The 24,774-nt window shown below is 48.9% G+C and overlaps 5 protein-coding genes across 5 annotated transcripts; 3 read left to right on the top strand and 2 right to left on the bottom strand.

Annotated features, from left to right (window-relative positions):
• Positions 1-6,435: 6,435 nt before the first annotated feature.
• DFL_001399 (uncharacterized protein) lies at positions 6,436-8,085 on the bottom strand (the record flags this gene model as incomplete). The annotated part of the gene is made up of 5 exons (XM_067630013.1): positions 6,436-6,672; positions 6,737-7,673; positions 7,738-7,868; positions 7,937-8,007; positions 8,079-8,085. 5 exons carry the CDS (start codon positions 8,083-8,085, stop codon positions 6,436-6,438), a joined length of 1,383 nt encoding a protein of 460 aa, XP_067495978.1.
• An 82-nt stretch (positions 8,086-8,167) lies between these two features.
• Positions 8,168-10,175, top strand: DFL_001398 (uncharacterized protein; the record flags this gene model as incomplete). The annotated part of the gene is made up of 7 exons (XM_067630012.1): positions 8,168-8,180; positions 8,231-8,382; positions 8,443-8,648; positions 8,757-9,318; positions 9,396-9,511; positions 9,586-9,948; positions 10,040-10,175. The coding sequence occupies 7 exons, from the start codon at positions 8,168-8,170 to the stop codon at positions 10,173-10,175; spliced, it is 1,548 nt and encodes a 515-aa protein (XP_067495977.1).
• Positions 10,176-11,652: 1,477 nt separating this feature from the next.
• On the top strand, positions 11,653-14,983 carry DFL_001397 (uncharacterized protein; the record flags this gene model as incomplete). Its single annotated transcript, XM_067630011.1, has 7 exons — positions 11,653-11,716; positions 11,780-11,962; positions 12,032-12,121; positions 12,180-12,961; positions 13,029-13,103; positions 13,165-13,728; positions 13,781-14,983. 7 exons carry the CDS (start codon positions 11,653-11,655, stop codon positions 14,981-14,983), a joined length of 2,961 nt encoding a protein of 986 aa, XP_067495976.1.
• A 291-nt stretch (positions 14,984-15,274) lies between these two features.
• DFL_001396 (uncharacterized protein) lies at positions 15,275-18,131 on the bottom strand (the record flags this gene model as incomplete). Its single annotated transcript, XM_067630010.1, has 6 exons — positions 15,275-15,343; positions 15,403-15,461; positions 15,516-17,183; positions 17,246-17,549; positions 17,612-17,810; positions 17,887-18,131. 6 exons carry the CDS (start codon positions 18,129-18,131, stop codon positions 15,275-15,277), a joined length of 2,544 nt encoding a protein of 847 aa, XP_067495975.1.
• Positions 18,132-22,880: 4,749 nt separating this feature from the next.
• On the top strand, positions 22,881-24,556 carry DFL_001395 (uncharacterized protein; the record flags this gene model as incomplete). The annotated part of the gene is made up of 4 exons (XM_067630009.1): positions 22,881-23,365; positions 23,452-23,459; positions 23,532-23,600; positions 23,658-24,556. 4 exons carry the CDS (start codon positions 22,881-22,883, stop codon positions 24,554-24,556), a joined length of 1,461 nt encoding a protein of 486 aa, XP_067495974.1.
• Positions 24,557-24,774: the final 218 nt, after the last annotated feature.

Below are 24,774 nucleotides of genomic sequence, written 5' to 3'. Positions count from 1 at the left end.
GCAACCCGCAACGAGCGTAAAAATAAATTTTATATTGAGAATCGAAGAAATTGAATAGAGGGCTGAATTTCGGAAGCTTTTTACGAAAAGTGCTTGTCTTCCACTTATATGGAAGCACAGACACCTCAAAAAAAGATGAGAAAAATTCTCCTACATTACACAAAACTCACAGGCGATCGTTGGAGTTACTCAAACACTAGTCACCTTACAGCACAATCCCGACTTCGAAAAGTCAACATGAGGGGCGAAAGGCAGCCATCCTACTGGCAGAACCCGAAGACGAAGCACTGTTGACATGGGGTGAACCTCCCTTTACCCTCGGCTCGGTATTCCTTCGAGAATGCCGGCCCCCTGAACCTTGTCCCTTTTTAATCCGCCGCAGGCTCAGGCACAATGCATTTGAAACTCGCTTCACAAATCCCATTTTCTGGGAGCAGCACGGTGACGACGTCCACCTTGTCTCCCAAAAACCGCCTCAAGCTGCATATCCTGTTGGGGCTCCATAGTAATCCGAAATTTCTTTACCGATCCACTTTCATACACGTCAATGTGTGACTTCGAATTTCAACGATACAGAGCCGCCGCTGACCTCAAGACTAGGGGAATCGTATACAAGTTATATTATGCCCGTCGAGTCAATCCTTCATTCTTGGGGTGCCGGTGGGACCCGAAGCACCTGCAAACGATATTGGCCACCGCGTACCGTGCTACAGACGAGAATTAAACGGCAATCCAAATCCGACGAAGTTACACCATGCAATCCAATCAAATGCATAGAAGCTAACAACATCGGAGCCATTCTTGTTCTTGTGCAGTTGATTCGAACAGACGCTATTGTAGCACAAAGTAACTAGCACTAGCTTTCAATGTTGTAGAATTTAAACTGATTATCACGTCCAACCGAGATATTCGAAGAAGGAAAAACAGGGTATGTATGTCAAAGGACGTGTACATATTCTCGAACGAATATTCACAAGGCAGATGGCGGTATTATTAGCCTATACATACTTGAGACAAGAAATTCGAGAGACCCCGAGGAAATCGAGAGATCTCATGTCATGAAGTTCTCCCTAAAACCAGGCGTTCATCAACACTAGCAACGTTGCGTTGCAACGCTGCAAGATTTGTTTTAGAATACCTTTCAATAGCCAGCGCTAACTCCTGTCGCGTTGACACGTTCGATTTACGGGAAAATACAATCGGGATGTACAGATACAATGGATGTGCATACGAATTGTCAGGTTGGCTTCAATGCTGAAACGCGGGGTTTCTGCTTTGACTCGTTCTGCCTGAGGACGGACGACCCTACATAATTCTTTCCCGAGAACATACATATATATCTCCCAGCGGGATTTTACAGTTTTTACTAGCCGAAAGATCTTAAGAACCCATCCGATTGGAGGTTTCCTTCGTTCCGTCTTGTCACAGGCCTTTTATACCCAATCATGGGGAATATCGCAGTATAAAATCACCCTGATATAGGGAAAAGAACCCTTTCGATTGCAGACCCTCATGAGCTCTAGATTTTATCCAGGAAGCGAATAAACGAAAAAAATGCTTAAATTAAAATTCATGTGAACAAAGTATTTCTGATTCTGATCATATTCCAACAAAGTTGCATGCATGATTAAACGCTATACGTCGAGCTCTCCTCTCCCGTTGCATTTCAAATCCCGTGATTTAACATGCCTGTGCCATTGAACCGCTCTTCTCCGAATCTCTAACACAAGATATCGAAATGCGAACCCTCCCCACATTGCCTCACAAGGGCCAGCCATAAGGCTACGCTAATGTGAGACTCCTCTCAAAAATGTCTCTTTCACAAACCAGTTCGATCCCAGCCCACAGAAGGCTTTCTTTGGGGATCTCGTTTCGGGCTTGACCCCTTCCCGGTCTCGTCTCCGTGGATCCACATTGTATCAACAAAAACGGCTCACCAGAGGCCTTTAGGCAAAGAGTCCCGTTTAGGTTCAAGTTAGCTTACAGCAATTCGCTCGGTCTGATCAGAGGCGTCAGGATGACACCAGAAGCCCAGCACTTTGTTGCTCGTGTGCAATGAAAATCACGAGCCAGGTTCCTTGCATTTTTCGACCAATCTTGGCATCACAAAAAGCTTGACATGGACAGGGCAAGTTGCGATGATATTGTGCCAACTTTTCTTTAGCATTTCCCATCAATAAGGGGCTAGATAACAGAAAACAGTCTTTGGGAAGCTCATGAACTGAGATATCATACTCGCTCTTGGGCAAAGTTTCGACGTTATCATGAGGCATGCCCTGACAGAGCATAGCCCAGCGCCGGACCCCACAAAGTCGCCGTGACAGAACTTGATTTCACGAGCTTTCGCTAACGCTTACCTCCCCTAGAAACGACACATACACTAGCTCCAAGAACGTTAACATGAGCATCAAAAAGCTCTACGCACGGTTCCAACCTCAGAAACAGAAAGAAAAACCGGACGACCCCCGCGTCCGCTCTTTCGTGGGGAATTAAATTTACGAAATCGCCTGTTGAGTGAAATGCCGACTTCGGAAAAAGGCAGCTGTGGAAAAGTGGACGTTTTCCGTGGGGTGGTCCGTGATCAGTGATAAGCGCCTTCCTGAGAACATTCGCGGAGGGAAAACCCTAGCCTACGGCGCAGCTGCGCTAGGAAATCCAAAAGCATCAACCCATTTCTGGAGGCACCCATACATACGGAATACGGATAATGCATTGCATATTAAAGTTGATCTTTCGTTTAAGAATGACTTTCTCTCTCACATCGCCGATGATAGGTTAGACGAAAAAGAGACCCTTCTTCATCATCATCGGATCAGATCATGCTAAGTTAGTTTATCAGCGACGTTTTCGGAGAGCTAAAATTCGCTCGAATCGAAATACGGGGGGCTAGTTGAAGGTAGTTGGCACAGCCCCGTGGACCTTCGGCCCCGGGATCGCACCGGTATCTGTGATTGCAGGGACCCAGTGTCCCTGATTGATCGGCGCCGCTAAGGTTTGCTCGATGGACCGAAGCGCTACTCCAACTTATTTCCTCATTTCGCCAGATCCATCCTGATACAGTAATATCATCTTCAATAGTATACTCTGTAAAACATCCACCAACCAATGTAAGAGCGAATGAATGGCTTACCTTACCAGTAAGATGGAGTTTGCACACTCTCGGTATTTTATTAACCTTCAGCCGCCGCAAGAGCCAATGTTCGTGTGGTGTTAGAGCCGTGTTTGATATGAAAAGGACAAGAGAAAATGGACCAGGGTCCGATCTGACTGATGGAGCCCTCTCAGCTTTCAAGCTTCAAGCCATCCATTGGCCTACCTATATTGGCACGCCAGTATTCAAAAAAGTGGGTTTCTCGGCTGCGGATACTCACCCGCCTGCAGTCGATTCGGTCGGACCCTATGATACTGCCGTACCATGGCGAAGAGAGAGACCACCAACTTCCAAGTTTTTTCTCTCTCTCGTCCCTCTCACTGTCATATTGAAGAAGGTGGACGGAGAGATTATCACGAACTCGCGAAAGGAGTGATTCAACAAAACCTTCATCAAGAAAAGTCTCCCAAGATCCCCGACGCGTCCCAGAAATCCGGAAGGGAATCAAAGGATCCGACTTTTCAAAACTCTGATATGCTATGCTCAGCATTTCATGTCCCAATACGCCCCCATCGGCGCCTGAAATACCAAACCCTGCATCGTCCATATGCAGATTGCAACCCCCATCTCACCAACACCATTAAATACGGGCGCAACACACGAAATTTGAAATTCGATAAACCTGCTTATCCAGACTTCCCCAAAACAGCAGCCTGCCAAAAAATCTTCCGACCGCAGCCAAAACAATGCCTGTCAATCCACTTTTAATAACCTTCCCAGTTAATCTTTTTGACGTCAAAATTAAACACAAAAAATATCTCGTGAGATTTCTATATTTATCCCCAATCAACTTACTCAAATTCGATTAATTAATATAAACGAGGAAGTTAACGCAATTTCGCTATCTTTCGATATCAATGCTCCAAAACACTCTCACAAGGGTCGGGAAAATTCCATCTAAACAAAAAAAATTTTGACACAGCATGCCTATGCTCAAATAATAAACATAAACATCTCTTGGCGAGAGTCTCGTCTCACAACCTCCCGTCGAAGCTGCAGATTGTTTCGACTCTCAACCAGCCAAGCTAACATTGCATCTCGATCTATTCATGCAGAACTAAGACAACCCACCCCGGTCGGCAAAACATCCGCACATATGTATATCAACGGAAAGAGCCAGCGCAATCGACCGGCATAATACGTCTCGGTGTCGTCATTTAGATACCTGTATAGCATAGTATATCAGAAGTAACCAACCGCGGCAGGAGCTGGCCCTAACATCGTCACGAGATCCTTTTCTACAAAGTACTAGTTCCACCGCAGCGGCCACAGGGCCCCGGGAATATGTTTAGGAAGTTGCATTAAAAAAAACATCCTCGACGGTACATGGATGCGATCCATGTAACCGTGAATACTACTAAAGTACTTACCAGGGCCATGAAAGTCCTCACTAGTCAATAGTTGACGATATCGTTTAAGAGTATTCTCTCAAGTTTGTATCCGTTCTAGCGACTGCTAAACTAATCCGTTCTAGTAAGGCCTTGTAAGGAAATACTAACCACTGAAACCACTTTCATAAGGATGTGATGTTATGCGCAGCGAACTGACCTAAATCATGAATCATGAACCCCTACCGGACCCTCGTGTACACCACAATCTATAAAAAGCCATCGCACCAGCTCATCCATGCATCTTTATATCCGTTCAAAGTAACCACGTACCGCAACATGTACATAACGCACGCCAGGTCCCATGTCGTCGCACAAAAACCCGAGTCTTTCGTACGATCGTAGAACCCCAAGACCGTAAAGAAGGCGAGTTTAATTGAAAGGCATGGCGCAAGTATACACGGGCGTTATCCATTGGATGCAGACGGACTCATGCGCTTTACCACGAAATTACGGATCAGCTTATGAATGAATTCAAATTTCAATTTCTGTATAGTCTCAGCCACAAGGAAACCACTGGCCCTCCGAGCAAAAAATCCAACAACCCAGTAGCGCTTTAGAAATGCAGCTTGATTAATTACCATCCTGCACTGCAACTTCCTCGTCACAACGCTGCGTACATGCCAACACATACCAGTTCCCTAAGCCGGACGTTTTTACAAATCGGGTGTAAAGGATTACGAACACAAAAAATATATTCCCGGTAAGGCTGGTATAGTTTTCCCTTCCCTCTCATGGGCTAGTCGGTTTAAAGAAAATGTGATGGTGACACGTTACGCCGTTTGTGGATATGAATAGGCAGCCTTTCTGAGCTCGCCTCACCCGCGTGAATATAATTCCGAAAAGAAAACTTCGTGTCTAGTACATCTATCCAAGCAACATCTCCTATGCCGGCTTTCCGTACGGGAAAAGAAATTTTAACTTTTCCTTTCCCTAAAGGAAAAAGCCGTCTCTTGGCCAGGCGGTTGTGAAAAAGTCGATGCAATGCCGTCGGTCGGTCCCTGCGGTCTATGCTCGACGTCGACACGGCACGGAGTTTATATTGACCTTTTAACAATATATCCCAAAGGCGTTTTGGTCGGCGGTTCCGGTGGACGGCTAGAGGGCCCGTACCTTCGGGGACTTTATCAAAGTCTTTCTCGGACCCGACGTTCGGTTTGACGTTTACAAGGCCAACCCGGGCATGCCAGGAGGCGATATTGATATCGACTACGGGCCTGGGCTCAATTGATATAACTTCAAGGGCCCCGGTATTATAATCCGTGGCTAGTTTACATGATCTCCAAGACCCGGTAGCATGACTTCGGGATCGCACGGTTATAAAACATAAAACCATCGTAATCGGTGATCGCATTCTAACCGCACCCTGGATATCGAAAACGTCGAAACAGCACCCCGTATACCAACCACAGTTCAAACCCAAGGCCGCGGTACATTTCACGACCTGGGAACATTCAATCTCGACCCCAAGCGGATAGATATCTTACATGCACGTATTCGGAATCGACCTTATCGGCCAAGCTAGCGTGCCATCGTATTGACGCTTCGGGACGGACCAGCCATCCGATTTCATAACTTTCACATCGATAAACATAAAATCCCAAAGCCCAAATAACTGATGTAGTGCATAAAATCCAATAGCGGGGTAACTAAAACGATCCACAAGCGCTTAAAAATTAAAAGTTCCAATATCACGGAGTTGCAACAATTCCTCGTGTGCAATCCGCCACCGAACAAAGCAAAACTTTCAAGAGAGGCTTCGGGGTCTAGTTCTAAATTATTCCTATTGCGAAAACTCTAGAGCTATAAATCTATTATTCGCTAGCCATATGCCTAAGCCGATGCGTCTCAAATCTAAGATGCCGTTTTATCCTTGCTAAAAACCCCACCCCCACATCATGCCTTCCCGTCGCAATACTGTATGACGGCATACTTGCCCGCCCATCCCCATGACCTCTTCGCCTGGTCCTTAGCATTCTCCGGATCCTCTTGTCTCAGCTTCTCATCGATCCCCTCGTCCAAGCCGACCACGACATCAGCCTTGCACGTTCGCAACGCCAGGGTTCTACAACCGCTTCCCTTTCCGAGAGTCTGGAGCGCCTTGTCGAATGGGGTGGTTGGGGGCCATGCCGCCTGCATGATACCGATCATCAGCATATCCCTTTCGGTAAAAGAGATTGAGGAAAGGGTTTCATACGTCACCGGTCAGTTTTCTATAATTCAAATCACCCTTGTAAATGACCAACTCGGAGCTCTTCAGGTCCTCCCACAACTCCTCATGCTCAGGTAAAGTCCAGAACGGGTCCTGTAACGTCCAGTACTCGTTCGTCCTAATTCTCAGCTTCCCCTCGGCGTAGAAAGCGGCCAAGCTCGAAAATAGACCCGTGATAACCTCCGCGTCTTCCGTTTTCAGCTCATGCTTGACTTCGTGTTCGCTTTCATTCTTTGTGATGAAAAAGTCGATAGGGTCGTTGAGGGCATTCAACAAGATCTCAAAGTCCGAGGGTAAAACGTCACTGACGAACCACGGATGGTTCTTTGGATGCAAGACAATGTTCGTCGCCAGGCCCTGCGAAAGTAGGTACCCTGCCAGATACAAATCCACAAACAGTTCGAATCCGGAGTTGTCTAACACGATATCTACCCTTATCTCCTTCTGGCCGGATGCCTTGAGAGACGTGAGGAGGGTATAGATCTTGTCGAGATCATTCGCGAGGATGTTCTTTTCGGATTCCTTCCTAGCATGTGATCCTTGCAGGGATTGAATTTCTTCATAGGTGAGAGTGGTGAGAAGGGAAAGGTCGGTTGCATTGCCCCAGAGGCATATGAAGAATATCTCGTGGAAGAGCAGCGAAGATGCGTCATCCGTGAACGTCGATGGCGTGGTGATAGAATCGTACCGTTGAGCGAGCTCCAGTATCGCGGGAAGGGAAGACCGAAGGGTGGTAACCTTCGACGACAGAAAGACATCAAAGGTATTCCACTTCGTCGTCGTCGTGAAGTAAGTGGCTATCCTACGATAAAGATAACACTCGGAGAACAGCCAAGACACTTCCAACCACCTAGGTTCGCCCAGTGCCACCAAAGCATCGTTGTAGTGAGCAATATCCGGTAACCCATCATCCCGAAGGGGCCTATTATATTTATCTCGGATGTCAGCGGTCCCGTCGTACCAGCGTATCAGAAGTGGACACGTACGACAGAACTCGATTGTGCTGGAGCTCGTATTTGAGTTTTGCGAGTTCCTCGACGATCTTGCGACCCTCCTTGGTTTTTACCTCATCGCTCGGACCGGGGATGGCGCGGAAGACCGCGTCGATGGCTTGCGTCTGCGATAGTGGTTAATTCGGGGGACCGAGGTTCGGGATGCATGTATAGTGGGGGTGGGGTGACGTACGAGGATGACAGGCCATCGCTTGGTGGCCGAAGTGAAAGCGAAAGAGTTCGGATCGGAGGTTAGATACGGCACTATAATAAATGCAATCGTCAATGGGGGGAATTGAATATCGTGTAAGATGTTCGGATTGGTGAATACATACCAGCCATGGTGTTTTATAATTTGCATGTGGTGGTTGTGGTTGCGAGGGAGGTTCTTATCGATAAGATCTGATCATTGCACATGTCAAAAATGCCATTCCACAGTAACTGGGTTTGGAGCTGCAAAGCCCGGAGCTGGTGGGGAGGTCGCCAGGAGAACCAGCCAAGCAACAAGCAAAGGGCTCTTTCGATCGGCGCGGAAAAGCTCACGAGACCGAAGCAGCAACAGACCCGTGTGTCCCGACTCAGCTCAGTCACCGGCCCAACAAGTCAGTAGTCCGGTCGGTCACCACAACATTCTCAGCTGTATATATTTTTCACGACATTCCATTTGACTCAGCTGATCCTGACGACTATCTGCGATAGCCCATCAAAGCTGCTGTCTTCCCCACGTTCCGGCTTCATCCCATCTTTCCACTACCACCGCTACAACCCCTCACATCTACATCCAACTGCGTCTACATTATCGCCATGTCCGATACACACCTCGCCGGCAAGGTCCGGTACGGAGGCTTCCTGCAGGCGGTCCGTTTGATACTGTTCATTCTCTACTTTTCCGCCGGTTGTATCGCGTACGTACCCTCAAATCTGAAACATTTAGTCTAGGGGTGTTTATATTTGAGAGATAGTGGCTGACATGTGATGATGATGATGATATCATGATGGATAAACGGGTGCAGAATCGTAGCGACTCAGTTCGTCGGTGCCCCCCTGTACCTCTACAACAAGGACTGGTTCTACACCTACATCTCCCTCACGAAACAATCGTTCGGCACCCTCGTCACGACCGGCACCCAATGGTGGACTCCCACCACCATCAGAATCAGCGGCGACAGGTCCGTCCGCGGCCAGATACGCATCACCGACGACGGTCTTCTCGAATGCGACTTCCCGGAGCGCATGGTCTTCATCGCCAACCATCAGCTGTACTCGGACTGGCTTTACATCTGGTGGATCGCCTACACGGCTCGTATGCACGGCGCCGTATACATCATCCTCAAAGAGTCTTTGAAATGGATCCCCGTGGTAGGGTGGGGTATGCAGATGTACGGCTTCATCTTCCTGGCCCGGAACTGGGCGAAGGACCAGCGACGGTTCAAGCATCGACTTGAGAAAATCGCGGCGAAGGATCGGAAACCTCAGGATAGACCGCCGATGTGGCTGCTCATCTTCCCCGAAGGGACGAACATGTGCTCGAACGCTCGGGCATCGAGCAAAAAGTTCGCCGACAAGATGGGAATCGTAAGCTTCGGCCCCACCGAACAGTCTACTTTTTAAAATCCGTTCCATGCTGACAAAATTATCTTTTTTTCGCGCAGAAAAACCCCGACCACGTTCTACTCCCCCGCGTGACCGGTTTACAATACTGTCTCCAACAACTGGACGGATCCGTTGAGTGGTTGTACGACTGCACGATGGCCTACGAAGGCATTCCGTACGTCCCGCCCGACATAAAAAATCCCCACACTTTTCGCTTTTCCCCCAACCCCACCGCTAACCCGTTTCCAGGCGTGACAAATACGGCCAAGACATCTTTACTCTCCGAGCGCAATACCTCCAAGGCCGTCCTCCGAAATCCGTCAACCTGCATTTCCGTCGGTTCCGTATATCCGAGATACCCTACGACGACACGAAGAAATTCGAGCGATGGATGCGCGACCGTTGGACCGAGAAGGACGAGATGATGGAGACGTATATGCGGACCGGCCGTCTACCCGGCGACGACGAGGAAGTCGCCGTGTTGAGCAACGGCGGGACGATCAATCCCGGCAGGAAGGTCGGCAAAACACCAACAGCGAAGGGTAACGTGGTCGAGACGGCCGTCAAACTACGGAATTGGCTCGAAGTTCCCAAGATATTCGTCGTGCCAGGGTAGGCACCTCCCTCGCTTTCCTTTACCATTACCGCTCAGTATGTAGAACATGCCGAGCTAAATGCTGACCAGAGTTTTCGTCCACGACAGAACCACACTGTTGCTGTACAACCTTCTAAGGAAGATTCTTAACATCGCGGCGATAGCTTCCGGACAGCGCGAAAACGGCTCGATTGTCGATCCGGCATCCTCGGTCGTCGATCCAGCCGTCAAGCCGGAGCTATGATACCCCCTCCCATTTCAAATTGTCTTCCGAACAACAATTACAAGTGAAAAATATATCCTTCTTTTTTTTTTTTTTTGTTACCAGTCATTCCTTTAATATTGGGAAAGCAAAAAGCGATACAAGGAAAAAAACCAAAAAAACCGGATTATTGCAAAACGGGGCTTTTCATGTCACACCCGTTTTTCTTATCGTTTCTTGAGAAAATTACTTGGGAGTCTTCTAATAAAATACTATTGATGTGGAAAGAGACCAAACAGTATCATGAGGCAAGCTGGTTTTTGATCGATAATGTCTATTGTTGGGTTCGATCCAGGTCTTTGGTTTGTTCCGGCGCATGGGAACGGCCTTTATTAGTTATTACGTATAATAATACGTCCGTCTGCCTTTCTGCCTGACTGACTGTTGGCGTTCCTTCTTTTTTTTGTCGATCGGGTGCGAGATGGTTACGGGTCTTGTATTATAACGTTTCGTTCTCGCCGCTCATTCGGGTACCCGCTGGCAAAATACCATTCTCTGCCTTTCATCGATTGGTACTTACTAGTACTGTGAGAGATTCGATACCCAATGCATACCACGTCACCGGAACGGTCCCATAACCATCCTTACAGATCCTCAGCGACAGCTTCGGCCACATCGACATCCATCACCGCCTCCTTCCGTTCCTTAACCTCCCGGTTCGCCGCCAAATTCTTCAGCAACTTTTCCTTCTTTCTCGACAAGGTCTCATCTGTACCCTCCGATTAGCGCCCGGAACCGTGCATGGGAGGGTAGATGCAGACATACCTCTCATCAAAACATCCCCCCTTCCTTCCCGACCTCTTCGATAATTCTGGTGGCGGTGTACGCCTTGTTTCTCAACAGCTTTCTGGATTTCTTCGAGGAAAGTTGGTGGTTTGCCGTAGAATTCGATTTCGAGATGCGACGGAGGGCGTGGGATGGTTTCGTTTTGGGACGGGCTTTGGGTTTTGCGGAGGAGGGACGGTTGACGTTATTCTTGTTTGCCATTTTGGACGGCTCTGCACGTGCGATGGGGTTCGATGGGAAGGAATTTGAAGCCTTGCGACAAGAAAGTTTTTTGGCCGAACGAAAAGGGTTGCCGTTTCGGGACCAGCGTGGGACGCGCCAAGAATTCTTAGTCATCCTTCCTCGACATCACGGGAAGCCGTGTCCTTCGTAACGGCCAAAAGTGCAACCTTGAGCACGGTCGCGTTCGATATCTCTGACTCAGCAGCTAACTCGGTGCGGGGTTGAGACGTGCCGTCTTTCGGAATTATGTAAACATGACAGGCTCGGGGGGGAAAGCTGAAGCTGAGAGGAAGCGTTGATGGTAGGAGTCCTCTCAGCTATTTAAACAGCTCCTCTTCTCCTTCTATTTTACCCATCAGCATCAATCGTCGAGTGATTGATTAAATCTTCCATACTATCGATTGACATTTTACTTTAAAAGTCCCAACTCTCGCAACACACAAAATCCAACATGGACAACACAAAGCCTTCAACCGACGTCAATGCCATCACTGACACCAGGAACCTGGTCACGGGTACTCCCCAGCCTTCCTCCATTCGATCGAGTGCCTCTGCTAAAGTGTATTCTTAATATCCAGCTGTCAAGCTCAAGGAACTCCACGCCAAAAAGCAAGAACGGGAATCCCACTTCCTCCCGATCCTCGCCCGCGTAGAGGCCGCCAAATCCGAGAAGGAAAAACTCCAGATCCTTGTCGAAGAGAGTAAGAAGAAGGATTCGGATCGCTATGGATGTATCTTTGAACATTATGCCAGTGCCAGTGGTATGCCATCCCTTTCCGCTCTCGTAGATCTGGATGTACATTACGGAGTGCCGATGTGATGTTATGCAGACCTCCTGGCCATGTCGGAGCATGACCCCACCCTCTCTGATGAGGTCTTCAAACCCCAGCGGGTGCTTGCCGAAGAAACAATCCGTCGCCGTAAGTCTTCCCCCCCCTCTCCCAAAGACAATATCCATCTGACGTAAAAAAAGCATAGACCTTCGCAAAGCCCAATACACCTCCCTCTTCGCCTCCATCTTCGGCGAATGGATGGACTTCGAAGGCAAAGCCAACGCCCGAGACGACGACGACGACGACGAAAAGGACGACATCAAAACCCCCAAATCGGATGACGAATCTACTTTCAACCTCTCCTCTGACGGAATGGGTCGCCCTGAAAAGTATGCCCAAAAGGCCGAATTGCAGAGCATCATCTTCGAACCGGATCCGAAGGCTAAGCCGGAGGAGTATGCCGAATACCTCGGAGACCTTTTCAAAAAGGCCGAAGAAGACGCGAAGACCCAGAAGAAGAAGAAGAGGCCGTCCGGCGGTTCCGACGATGGGGAAGACGAAGATGATGACGGCTCTTCCTCCTCCGCCGACGACGACGAGAACTACCTCCAAGGCTGGGGCGACGAAATCCCAACCCTCAAAAAACTCCGGAACACCATCGGCCGCTTCTCCGGTTCCTTCCGTAAACACGACATCATGTCAACCACCGAAGTAAAGCAATCCATCCACGGTCTCGTAAGCGGAGAACTCCTCACCGATGCTAAAAAAGCTGCCTGCAAAGAAATCCTCTTGAGCTCCGTGATCCTCGATGAAATCGCAATGGTGTTAACCCTTCGCCTTCGTGAGATCGAAAATTGGAAGTATAGCGATGAAAGCGTGCAGTTGAATTTCAGACGACATTTGAATGGGAAGTATAGATGCTATGCGGATGAATCGCTGCTCGATGCCATCTTTTTGCAGTGGATTGGGGTCAAATGGGGTATCGAGGTCAGCCCTCCTCCCTACTTCTTCTCAAATATAAAACATCAAACCTAACGGAGCATATAAAATATAGCTACGACGGGTCCTCCAAATAGTCCACGGCAGCCCCGTCTGGCTCCGCCCAACCGACCCGATCGATGAAGCCCGCGTAAGTCCCCCTCGGATAATAATAATGATACCCCGCATCCTAACCGCGATACCTCCTACAGCAAGAAGTCCGCAGCACCTTCCTCCCCCAGGAACCCCCCAAAAAGTCCCCGACCTCCATAGCAATCCACGAGAAAACCTTCATGAAAGAATTCTTCCTGACCCTCCTCCCCGAATCCCTGTACGACTTCCGCACCTACAACGAAGACGGCGAAGAATCCGACCAAACCAAACAGGATAACGAAAAGATCCGTCGTGCCAGGAACGAAGAATTGAAACAAATGCTCTTGCAGAGATTGCTCATAGACAGACAATACGCCGAGGCGGTCAACCCCGGAAAACCGTTCACCGTCGTTCAAATCGATGCGTATAGATTCGCCCAGAGCCAGAGCCATGAGATCATACTAACGTTGATGGAATATCTCGGTGTTACGAAACACTGGCTTGCGTTCTTCGAGACCTTTTTGAAATTACCGGCAAGGTTCGAACCCGGCGGGGAAGTCAGAGTCTCCAAAAGGGGCGTCCCCATCAGCCACCCCCTGGGGCTGGTCTTCGGCGAAGTCCAACTGTTCTTGATGGAATTCGCCATAAACAGAGCCACCGGCGGAAAACTCGAAATATTCAGAGTAAGCCCCCCCCCCCCCTCTCCCCCAAACCGAACTAACCATGCAATGCCAGATGCACGACGACTTTTGGTGGTGGTCCACCTCCGAATCCCTCTGCGAAACCGCCTGGTCAACCATAAAACAATACTCCGCACTAACCGGCACGGACTGGAACCTCTCCAAAAGCGGCTGCGTCCGCATTTCCTCCTCCTCCTCCTCCTCCTCCTCCTCACCCCCCACCCCGCCCCCCACCTCCACCCTCCCGACCGGCCCGATCTCCTGGGGCTTCATAACCCTCAACCCCAGCGGCCTCTGGACCATCAACCAAGACTCCGTCAAAGCCCACACCGCGGAACTCCGCCACCAACTCTCCCTCCAAAAGTCCATCCTGGGCATCATAACCGCCTACAACCGCTATCTCAAATTCTTCGTCCGCAACTTCGCCACCCCCGCCCGCGCCTTCGGAAGGCAGCATGTCGAACAGATCCTCTCCACCCTCCACGCGATCAACATGTCCCTCTTCCCCTCCCACGACGGCGATATCCTCTCCTACCTGACCTCCCTCATAACCACCCGCTTCCCCTCCTCCATCCCCCCTTCTGGCATCCTCCCCGCGTGGTTCCACATCCCCCTCCAAAACGGCGGGTTGGGTCTACGCAACCCCCTCTTCGACATCCTCCCGATCCTGAACTCCTACAAGCTCGAAGAACAAAACTGGGAACGTTCGGGAAAACACACCCCCCACACGTTCAAACAATGTCTCAGAAAGGATAAAACGGAATACGCCCGCCTCCGCGACCAATGGCTGAAATCCCCGAACCCGCCAAAGGTATCCTGGACCCACGATATCCCAGACGCCTGGTTCGACAACCTCCAAGGGTGGCTGGACTCCCAATCCGCTGCTCGGGATTCCCACTCCCTCAGGCGCAAAACCCCCCACCCCTTCCTGACGTTCGAAGAGTTCATCCTCGGCCGCCGTGGGAAATTCGGGTACTGGGGCGACGTCTGGTCCGGCCTCTCCCAGACCCCCACCGCCTCCAATCGCTTCGGCTTCCCCGACAGGATCACCAAGGGACTCGCGTCGCTCCACTATTCGCCCGTCGAGTGGCTAAAGTCCGACTACCCGAAGAATACGGTGTACTGGAAAAGTTGGCTGTTGACGTACGGGGAGTCCGTGTTGGATTGTTTCGGAGAGTTCAGGGTCTCGGACGAAGGGAGGTTGCCCGTCGCCATGATTGATATTTATACCAACCTGAAGACCAAGTGGGATCAGTGAGATCGTGCCAGCTCCCCCCCGACTCCGAGAAAGGCTTTATCGACTTCAACGTCGGTAATACCGAAAACTTGTGCATATTATTTCTTAGATCTTGTTATATTTTAATCACCAGAAAGACAAAATCTTCTCCAAGTAAGAAAAAATCTACCAGTTTGTCAAAACTATGTTACATAAAAATATTTCCCATGTGCAAGAAGGAAAAAAGTATCAACAAATGCGCCACGCTACGTATTTACAATGCTTCCTCCCTCCATTATTTACACTTAGTAGTAAAGGTAGTGCGTCCTATATTTACAAGCACTGAGAGTAGTATGGATTGCCGACCTGGCAGGTATACGGCGAAACACAGGCGGTTGGGCCCTATGAAGTGCACGTTAGTATTGTCTCTCGCTCTTATATTTTAGAGAGGGAGGTCTTACGGTCCATCCGATACCACCGCATTGTCCCCATTGGGTCTGAAGGGCACCGCCAGCCGAGGCTATAGGAATGTTAGCAATCATCCCCGACATCTCGACATTGATTCAAAACTTACTAGTGCTCGGCGTTGTCGTCCTAGTGGTAGTCACGACGGTAGTTCGAACGGCGGTGGTGCTGCTAGTGGTGGTCGAAGTTCTAACCGCGGTTGTCGAGGAGGTAGTGACCGGGGTAGTAGTGCGAGTGGTAGTAACAGCGGTAGTAGAAGACGAAGTGCGAGCGGTAGTAGTGCTGCTGGTCGGCGGGGGACTCGAGCACTTTGGGTTTCCATAAAAGATACCACGTCCGTTAGTACCGACGAAGATACGACCGTAGACCTTGTAGTCGACGGCAATCTTGTTGGCATCGGCGGCACCGAATCCGTAGTCGTCGTTGATGCGGACCCAGTTAACACCTGCGTCGTCGGAGCGGTAGACACCAGCGACTCCGTCGACGGTGAAGAAACCGGCGATGGACCAGTAGGCACCGGTGGTCTTTGGTGCTCCAAGATCGAAGTGGCCACCGACGGTGACGCCACCAATCTTAGTGAAGGTAAATCCGGAGTTGGTAGATCTGTAGAGGCCGTTGTCGGTGGAAACCCAGACGTCTCCGGAGGCGGTTGGGTTTGGCACGATCTTGTAGGCCTTGGTGGCACCTGTGAGGGTGGCGGTGGCAGACCAGGCGAGGGCTCCGTCGGTGGAGACGTAGAATTGGTTGGTAGATGCACCGTAGAAGAGGTTGTTGTTGCGTCTGTCAGCGGCGATGGCAGCATTGGCCGGGAGGGCAGAAATGGTGGTGAAGGCATTGGTGTATTGCGAACGGATCGGTTGGCCATTGTTAGGGCTCCAGATGATGATATCACCGTCGGCGGACAAGGCGACGGTACCGTGCTGGGCATCGTTGGCGGCATAGATCTTGTTCCAGGTGACACCTCCATCGTTAGAGGAGGAGATTTCCTGGAGCTCGGTACCGACACGGACCAAGGTCAATGGCTTGTTACCGGCATAGTCGATGTCAGTGGTACCGGTGTAGTAGACGTGGAACTGGTCGGTGTGCGTTTGAGCGACATCAAGGTTCCTGTGGAGGAAACCACCAGCATCGTACATGCCAGAAAGAAGAATACCAGGACCGGATGGCGGGGAGAGAAGATCCTGAATGGCAGTTTCTTCAATACCGTCGGCCATGATCTTGAGGGTGACATTTCTCGGGTTAGAATCCCACTTGAGAAGGTCTCGGCTACCAAGGATGGTGGCACCGGTACCGTAGAGCCAATGGTTGGAATCGAACGGATCGATAACGAGGGCTTCCATCATCCAGCCGACATCCTTGGGGTCAGTGGCATCAGGGTCGTAGACCCATGGAGCTGGGGTGGCATCGATGCTGTAGTACTTGTTCCTGGTGGGGTATCCAGCCCACTCCCAGATGCTAGTCCAGGTAGCACCGCTGTTGGTGCTTCTCCAGATGATACCATCGGGCCACCACGAGTTCAAAGCGGCAACCATGATAGTACCTGGCTTCTGCTTGTCAACAGCGAAACCACCGAAACCGTAGTAAGTGCTATCACTTGGAGATGGCGGGGTGATGTCAGTCCAGGCGCCGCTGGTCAGGTCGTACTTCCAGACGGATCCCAAAGTTCCGTCATACGGACCACCGCCGTCGGAGTAAGTGATGTAAAGGACGTTCTCGGCAGCGGAGAAAACACCCTTGTGAGGAATATAACCAGTAGGTTGACCGGCAACAGCGGTCCCTATAGACCAATTAGAATACTCGCCAAATTCAACCCCCCGTGGGTAAAATAAGAAAACTCACAGGTAGATCCAGCGTTGCTGCTGACGAAGACGGAGTTTCCGAGGTCAGCGACACCGACGAAGATACGGGGAGTAGCAACAGTCTTGCTACCGCCGCTGTTCTCGTCGAAAGTAATCCACGCAATACCAATTGGGTCTTGCATGTACTCGTTGGGGTCGGTAGCATCCGGCTTGAAGGTTCCGACGTTGGTGAAGGAAGAGACCTTGGCCCATGTAACACCGTAGTCGGTGGACTTCCACAATCCGTTTCCGGAACGGGCACCGAAGTAAAGGATGTTGTTGGAATGAGGATCGATAGTAAGGCGCTAAGAAAGCGGTTAGTACCTTCATTTTTCATGAATATATATATAAAACGCCATAGACATACCTCACCGACACCTCTTCCGGGCATGTTACCTCCAACCTTGAACGGAAGGGTGGTCTCGGACCAGGTGTTACCCTTATCCGTAGATCTCATGATGGCACCATTGTTGGGATCCCACGAGATCGTGTACATACCAACAGCGAGGTAGACACGGTTGGTATCAACCGGATCGGTGGCGATAGCATCAACACCCCAGTGGTTCCTACGAAAGTAGTTGTCAGTATTCGCACCATTTGCAATATACTACTTGCTCCAATCTTAGAACGCAATCAACATACCAGTTAGGAGATCCAATGTTATCGTTCAAAGGCGTCCACGAATCGTCGGCATTAAGTCTGTACGCTCCACCAATATCGGTTCTGGCGTACGCAAGACCTTTCTCCGTTGGGTTGAAGACAATACCAGGAATAAACCCACCACCGCCCCCAACCTTGACGTTCTTCCAGCTATAACACTGCGATGGGGCCGCAGATGCCAAAAGCGGCGCGGCAGCAGCCGCTAACAGAGTCGAGATTGCGACCATTGTTCCGGCTTGTTCACAGAACAGTGCAGTCGATGTTGCGATTGTAGAGAACTCGAAGCATTTTCTTTGAAATATGGGGGACCTCGGGGTATTTTATAGACGATCCCATGGCTCCCTTGACTGGAGATCCTACTCCGCCCTCATTAGAAAACTTTTAGCCTACCGGCTACGTTTCTCCGGTGTTCTCGGAATTTCATGAAGACTCTAATCATTTCATGGGCATGACGTCTCCACCTACGCGCCATGGTTCCTTGCGGCTGGACGAGCTAGGGATAAACCAAAATTGAAAGGGTCATCTACCCGTCTTCCAGTTAGTAGTCAATCGTACGTAGTATATTTGAGCATGTTTCGTTCCAGTGGATCCATGGAACCAGTCGAAAATGGTAGTTGTAAGGTGGAATCCATCGACGGAGCCACGTTGTCCGACGGCTCTACTCAATTTTGGGCACAGTGGCGACCATTGACGCCATATTTCAGGCACAGTCGGAATGTTATAGTGGCATTGTCTGCCATTAGCAATGTCATCCTCTTGTGGATTCATCTGTCCCCAGTCTGAACGTTTTGTTTTGCCGTTAGGAAAACCCCACAGTTCGCTGCCGACAACCATTCCGTTCCTGACGGAAGAATATAGGTTACATGTGCAGACGTAGGAATCGGAGAAAGAATGCACGCAAGCTCTTCGAAAAGATTGTGCCTGGATCGTGTACCAGGATGCCATGGATTTATCCAAAGATCGCGTGGTATGTTTCTATGGTTTTCATCCTCGGATCCTGGTGAGGAATTCTGGTAGCGATAGGTAGGCAATTGGGCATACCAGGTTAACCGTTGTGGTGAACGATGGATAAATGCTCGTACCGTCGTTCTTTGTTCGGTACGAGTAGAGAAGCCAGCCCGAAGTGTCCCCGTCAAAATATACATGCGTATCTGTACCCAGGCCACATTCTGCGGCGATACTATATGCTGTGCAGTTGCACGCTGTGCTGTGGGGAGTGAGTTGACGTTGTGAACCTGAAACGTTAGTGGTTTGCAGCGGACGGGCCGGGATCCGGGTCTGTGGTTTCATCCCATCTTGCAGGCCCCGCCACAACACAACGTCAACGGAATTGTGGACGTGATGCTCCGTTAAATTCTCCGATGCTAGCCTCGAGTCCAGCGCTGATACATCAATGAGGTGACCAAATTTCTCTTCTTCTACCATATATAAAGGCCCAAATTCCCAAACTTCTTTTTCCAAGGTTTCATACTCAATGGAGTCTCCAGAGTCAAGTCGAGAATGGTGAAGCCGTAGAGTAATAATTTAACCGCAGCTTCAAGTGCCAAGCCTCTCTATACATCTAGAATGTCATCCGAAAAGTAGACCCAAGGTCGCGCATGACTGATTCCATGGTTTACGCATTCACCGCCCGAGAGGTCCGATCCTAGCGCACTCATCACCGCAGGAGAGACTCTTTCCATCCCATGATAACCTCACGGAGAAAGCCTTTGAACCTATAGAACTTAGCCTATTCAACCCCACCCCCCAGTACGGAACCCCCGCACCCGGATCGACCCCGCATACATCTAGATCCGTAAGATAACTGATCCTTGGGTCCCTTAAAAGCTTGTGTCCCTTTCACACACAATAAAACTTCGGACTATTCGATTCCGAAATCATGCATCCGTGACCTTTCTACTCGAGCGTTCGAATTCTTCAGCTCAGCTGTAAATTCCCAGCAATATGTCAGCGATATTTGGCTAAATAGAAGTTCTACGGGAATCCTAATGGCAAACTTGGAGACGACAAAAATTAAGCAAGCGTACTTGATGCTACCCTCTTCATGATTCACCTGCGAAGTATGGTCAACGCTGTGATTTCCAGCGCTTACAGATACATCGGTGATATTACACAGACACCCAGAGATTTGATCCGTTGGGAATTCTGTTTTGGCTAAATTATACGAAGGCTTACGCTTAGTAGTCTCGATGAAAGCATCCTCTAGCCGAAAGACTTCAGCAGGCGATTACGCCATTATCTCGTCGATCCCATCATCAACTTGTGTCACAAACCCAATTGATCAACCAAATGCCTGTAATTCTTGTTAGACTAGAGATATCACAGGTATGCATGTTCCCATGTTTGGTCACGAAATTAGTATCATGGTTCCAAGACACCATCTTCGGCTTCCTTCCATCTAAAACGGCACGGCAAGACGGAATAGGCCGCGGCCAAGAAGCACGGGGCAAAAAAAGCCATCCGATTGCATATTCATATCAATATCTTGGCATGTAATTATAATCTTACTAATATCGAGATCCGAACCCGTTCCAGACTATCAAATACATACCTTCAAATGCCTCGGTCCAGAACCTCTTTCTTTCCCTCCAAAATCCATTCTGCATAAACCCCAAGCCCTTGTGTTGAAGTTGTGGTATATTCGCATCAGACACATGAATTTGGTGGACGTCCCAACTCGTACTTATTTTCCGACATTATCCCCTTTCGCAAGCACACCGCTTCGCAATTGCAACATTCACAATTATAATTATATCAACCAGGTGAGCCTCCTTTCCTCCGGTCCGTCATAACAATTCCTCAAAAGAAAGCAATCAAAACTTCCGGAAAAAAAAAAAAAATTTTGGCTTGTAAAACCAATGGTACGCCTCCTCGACACAAAAAGATTGCCAAAAAACGTATTAGGAAAGCCTTCCGTACCGTGGCCTATCGGATTCCAAGGCTGGCCACCGTCCACACCCATCTCGAAAATTTAGATCCAGAATGTCCAACTCCTGCGTCGCACAGAAAACAAAAAAAAAAAAAAAAGAGGATACTTGCGTGAGACGCCTCGATTGGGCAATTTTGCCAAAACTCCAAGAGTTTATCTTCATGTCGATACCCTCGATATCGTGTAGCCTGAGATTATGTATAACAACATTGGTTAACTACATTTTTCGCTTTCTCCGCCTCAGGTCATACAACCGGCCAGTGAGCGACACCTAAACCACAATTTTTTTTTTGGTCAGACTTCGTCAGGCTCAAGTCTTTTTTGCCTGTAAGTACAGCCGCTGTTGTGAGATGATGGAATGTTGTTATCACGGACAAGAAAGTCCCAAGAAACCTGTAGTACGTCAGCAAGAGAGACAAAATCCGTAAGGGGGGAACGAAAGGTCAGGTTCTCCTGTCTTATCCTGGGTCCGTTCCCATACATCCATGTTAAAAAATTTTCTTCCAATAATCGACAAATATTCTATAACAGACCCTATATTATGGCTGATCTATAATTACAATTTTTTTTCTCCTTTCGTTATCAAAGAAAAAACATCAGATGCTTCCGGAAAATTACGGTTTTGAAGTTAGATCCTCGTTGGAAAGGCTGTCGCTCGGATAACGTTCCAGGATCCAACCGTAGGGTTAAGGTTGGACCAAATGCATGCATCCATGCCATACATTACCTATCTCTTGGTGTTTTCTTGGGCGCACCAGTGGCTGCAATTCCTTACGCCCAGTACTCCCCAACGTTTTTTATGAAACACCATCTGAACATTCTTCATTCACATGTGCATTGCATGGTAGAACCCAGAAACCGAATAAGCAGTCCGATCCGTCTCATGAAACCAGTCTTATCCGTGCGGCCAACCGAGATTGCGAAGATAAAAAATTTTTTCTTCCAGTTGACCTTGAGAAGACAAAATTTTGGACATGTGGGTCAGGCTGTCTCATTCGGGTTGTGAAATCGAGCATCAGGCTAAGCGATTCGGAACTACTATGTACAGAACCACGCAACATCATCAAATATGCAGTGATATTTTAAGAATAATGTAGAGTTTCTCATCCGCGAGAAAGAAGAACCCCGAAGATATACTCCAAAACAATATTCTCTCGGGTGTACAGACAAGCTCTCTCGGCGCGAACACTGTCCCGCTTGGTAACCTTTCCGACTCCATCGTTCGCATCCACTGCAGACATCTCGATCTCGGAAAAACCCAAGTGTCTTGGAAATTCCTGGGCTCACCTAATCCGCGTTGTGCAAACAAAGCAAATGAGAACGAAGGAGGACAAAATAAACTCTCCCTGGCTCGGTGTGTAATTAACAAGGTTGCAAATCTCCCCTATGGCTGCAGGAAGGGGTCCACCTGGTTCACATATTGGCACCGAGATCCCTAGCGGTCGATGTGAAAGCATGAGTCGTTCTCAGGAGTTTCCTTATTCTATTTTATTTTATCTTGTTTTTATTTTTTTGATTCCTTGATGTTTTCTATGGCAAGGTTTCAGGGACGGGAAGGCTGTGTCCTATCGCGAACGGATGTGGGCATGGCAAGGGAAATTTAAATAAGTTTTCTGGCCATGCTGTTAGCCGGGTTGATTCGACTACCCGTCACGGAAAAGCAAGCATGTGCAATATGAGTTGATGTGATTGAAGGGATCTGAGGAACGAAAAGAAAAAAAAAAAGGATTTCACACCCGGTCGGACTAGTGTTTCTTATGCTTTGGTAACAGAAAGATAGGAATGTGAAAGTTATGTAGGCCATGCATAGGCTGCGTGCAGCATGTAAGACCCAGTGGAGATAATCCGGCCGGGCCAGAGGGTGGTGGTTATATTCTCCTCTTGCCCTCCGTTCCTCTCAGACCCGTTATGGGTGTTAATTCTCAAATCGATATGCCAAACCCATCGAACAATCGCCAATTGTCTTGATTGTAAAGAGCTCCTACTCGAGAGTACTCTTCTTTCATAGAAATCTAGACAGATTCCCCTAATCGATTTCATAATAACCATGCTACAGCCAAGTAACAGCACCCTGAGCTTCGCAGAAGTCGGGGCTGTCTCCCTAGACTCCAGAAGACAGAGTCAAGATTTTGAACAAGAGCCTTTATGGCCGAAAGGATGGCGTCCGTGGACATGTCTCGCGGGCTGCTTCTTCCTCATGTTCAACAGTTGGGGGATTGTAAACGGTTATGGCACCTATCTCTCCTACTATAAGGAATCCCTTCTAGCGGATTATACTATAGTCCACTTCAATATCATTGGGGCTACCCAGTGTTTCTTTATTCTATTTCTTTCTTTCGTTGCCGGTCGTCTTCTCGACGCCAACTACAGCCGTTGGTTGCTCGTGGGCGGCTCGATCCTCCTCGTGTTGGGCATGTTCACACTCAGTGTTTGCAACGGGGCCGGACGTCACGGAGATGGGGAGTTTATGTATACTTGGGTGGCCCAAGGTCTCGTCTCGGGCTTGGGGATGGCCTGCTTCTTTGTATCGAGGTATGTTTCCAAATTCTAAGATATTCTGATCGAGATCTCAATGCGTTGAGAGTGTTGGAACCTTACTAATGCATGTTCTTTGATAGTTCTCAGAGTACGTGGGGGCACCACCATATCCGGACTGTAAAATGATATAGATGTACATGACTAACTTTTTCGTGGATAGTTGCCGCTACGTGGTTCAAGCGGAAGAAGGGATTCGCTATTGGTATTGTCGCATCCGGAGCCAGCGTCTGTAAGTATACAGGTCAGTGTTGTCCTACAAAAGTGTTCCGGCTAACAACTTCACCAGCGGGATTGGTCTATCCTACCATGCTCCGTTATCTTATTGACACGGTCGGGTTCAACCACTCGGTCCAAATAGTTTCTTCATTAATAGCAATTACCTGCATTATATCCATCTTCCTGGCCGTTCCGAATCCCGATCACCACTTCAGGAGACCATCAAACTGGCTCGCAACCAAAACCTGGATTGATAAAGATGCTTTCAAGGACCCTGCCTTCTGTTGGTTCACCGCCGCCATATCCTGGATGTTCTTCGGTTTCTACTGTGTCTTCTTTAACCTGGAAGAATGGTCAGCAGAAGCCGGTGTCGGCTACAAAGGTTTGGAGCCACCAGTACCTGGAATGAACGCCCTCAGGACCTATTGGCTTCTTGCCATAATGAACGGGTCTAGCACCATCGGGAGACTGAGTTCTTCCTATCTCTGCGACCACTTCGGTGCACTTAACGTTCATGCCGGAGTAACCTTGGTGTCTTCCCTCCTCTGTCTTTTCCTATGGACTTTTGCCAGAAACCTCGGATCAGCACTTGCCTTCGTCATAACCTTCGGTGCATTTTCCGGTGCCGTCATTGGACTTTGCCCTGCCTCCATAGCCGCTATCTTAGGACCCCACCCCGCCCAACAGGGCAAATTAGGACAGTGGACCGGAATGATGTATACGATCTCGTCATTCTTTGCCCTGGCCGGACCAATAATCTCTAGCCACTTGGTGGTAAAATTTGACAAGTATCTTACAGTACAGCTTTGGAGTGGACTTTGTCTGTTCCTTAGCGCTTGTTGTATGTGTGTCGCGATATTCTATCATTCTCGCGATGAATCTTTTATGAGGAGCCGATTGCTGAAGCTCACGCCGGCAAGTACCCGGAGCCGAAGCATGAGTCGTAAGAGGGAGACGAGTGAAGTCTAACTTTCTTCTATACCCTCGCTGATACCCTTTCCCTCCCTTTCCTTGCTATTCTTAAAAGTTTTCCCTAATTTCTTTTGACATCATTTTATCGCATCTGCATTTAGAATCTCTTGACCGCATTTATATTTCTATCGCTCTTCTACTACTTTCTTTCCGTTTTCTCTTTCCTTCTTTTTTTTATCTCCCCTTCTCTCCTTTCTCCATTATCTCATTTTTAA

The sequence above is a fragment of the Arthrobotrys flagrans genome (genome assembly GCF_004000055.1).
Source record: "Arthrobotrys flagrans strain CBS H-5679 chromosome Unknown unitig_15, whole genome shotgun sequence".
Lineage (NCBI taxonomy): Eukaryota > Fungi > Ascomycota > Orbiliomycetes > Orbiliales > Orbiliaceae > Arthrobotrys > Arthrobotrys flagrans.
The sequence above is the reverse complement of the archived record's forward strand: the minus strand, read 5'-3'. Positions and strand labels throughout refer to the sequence as shown.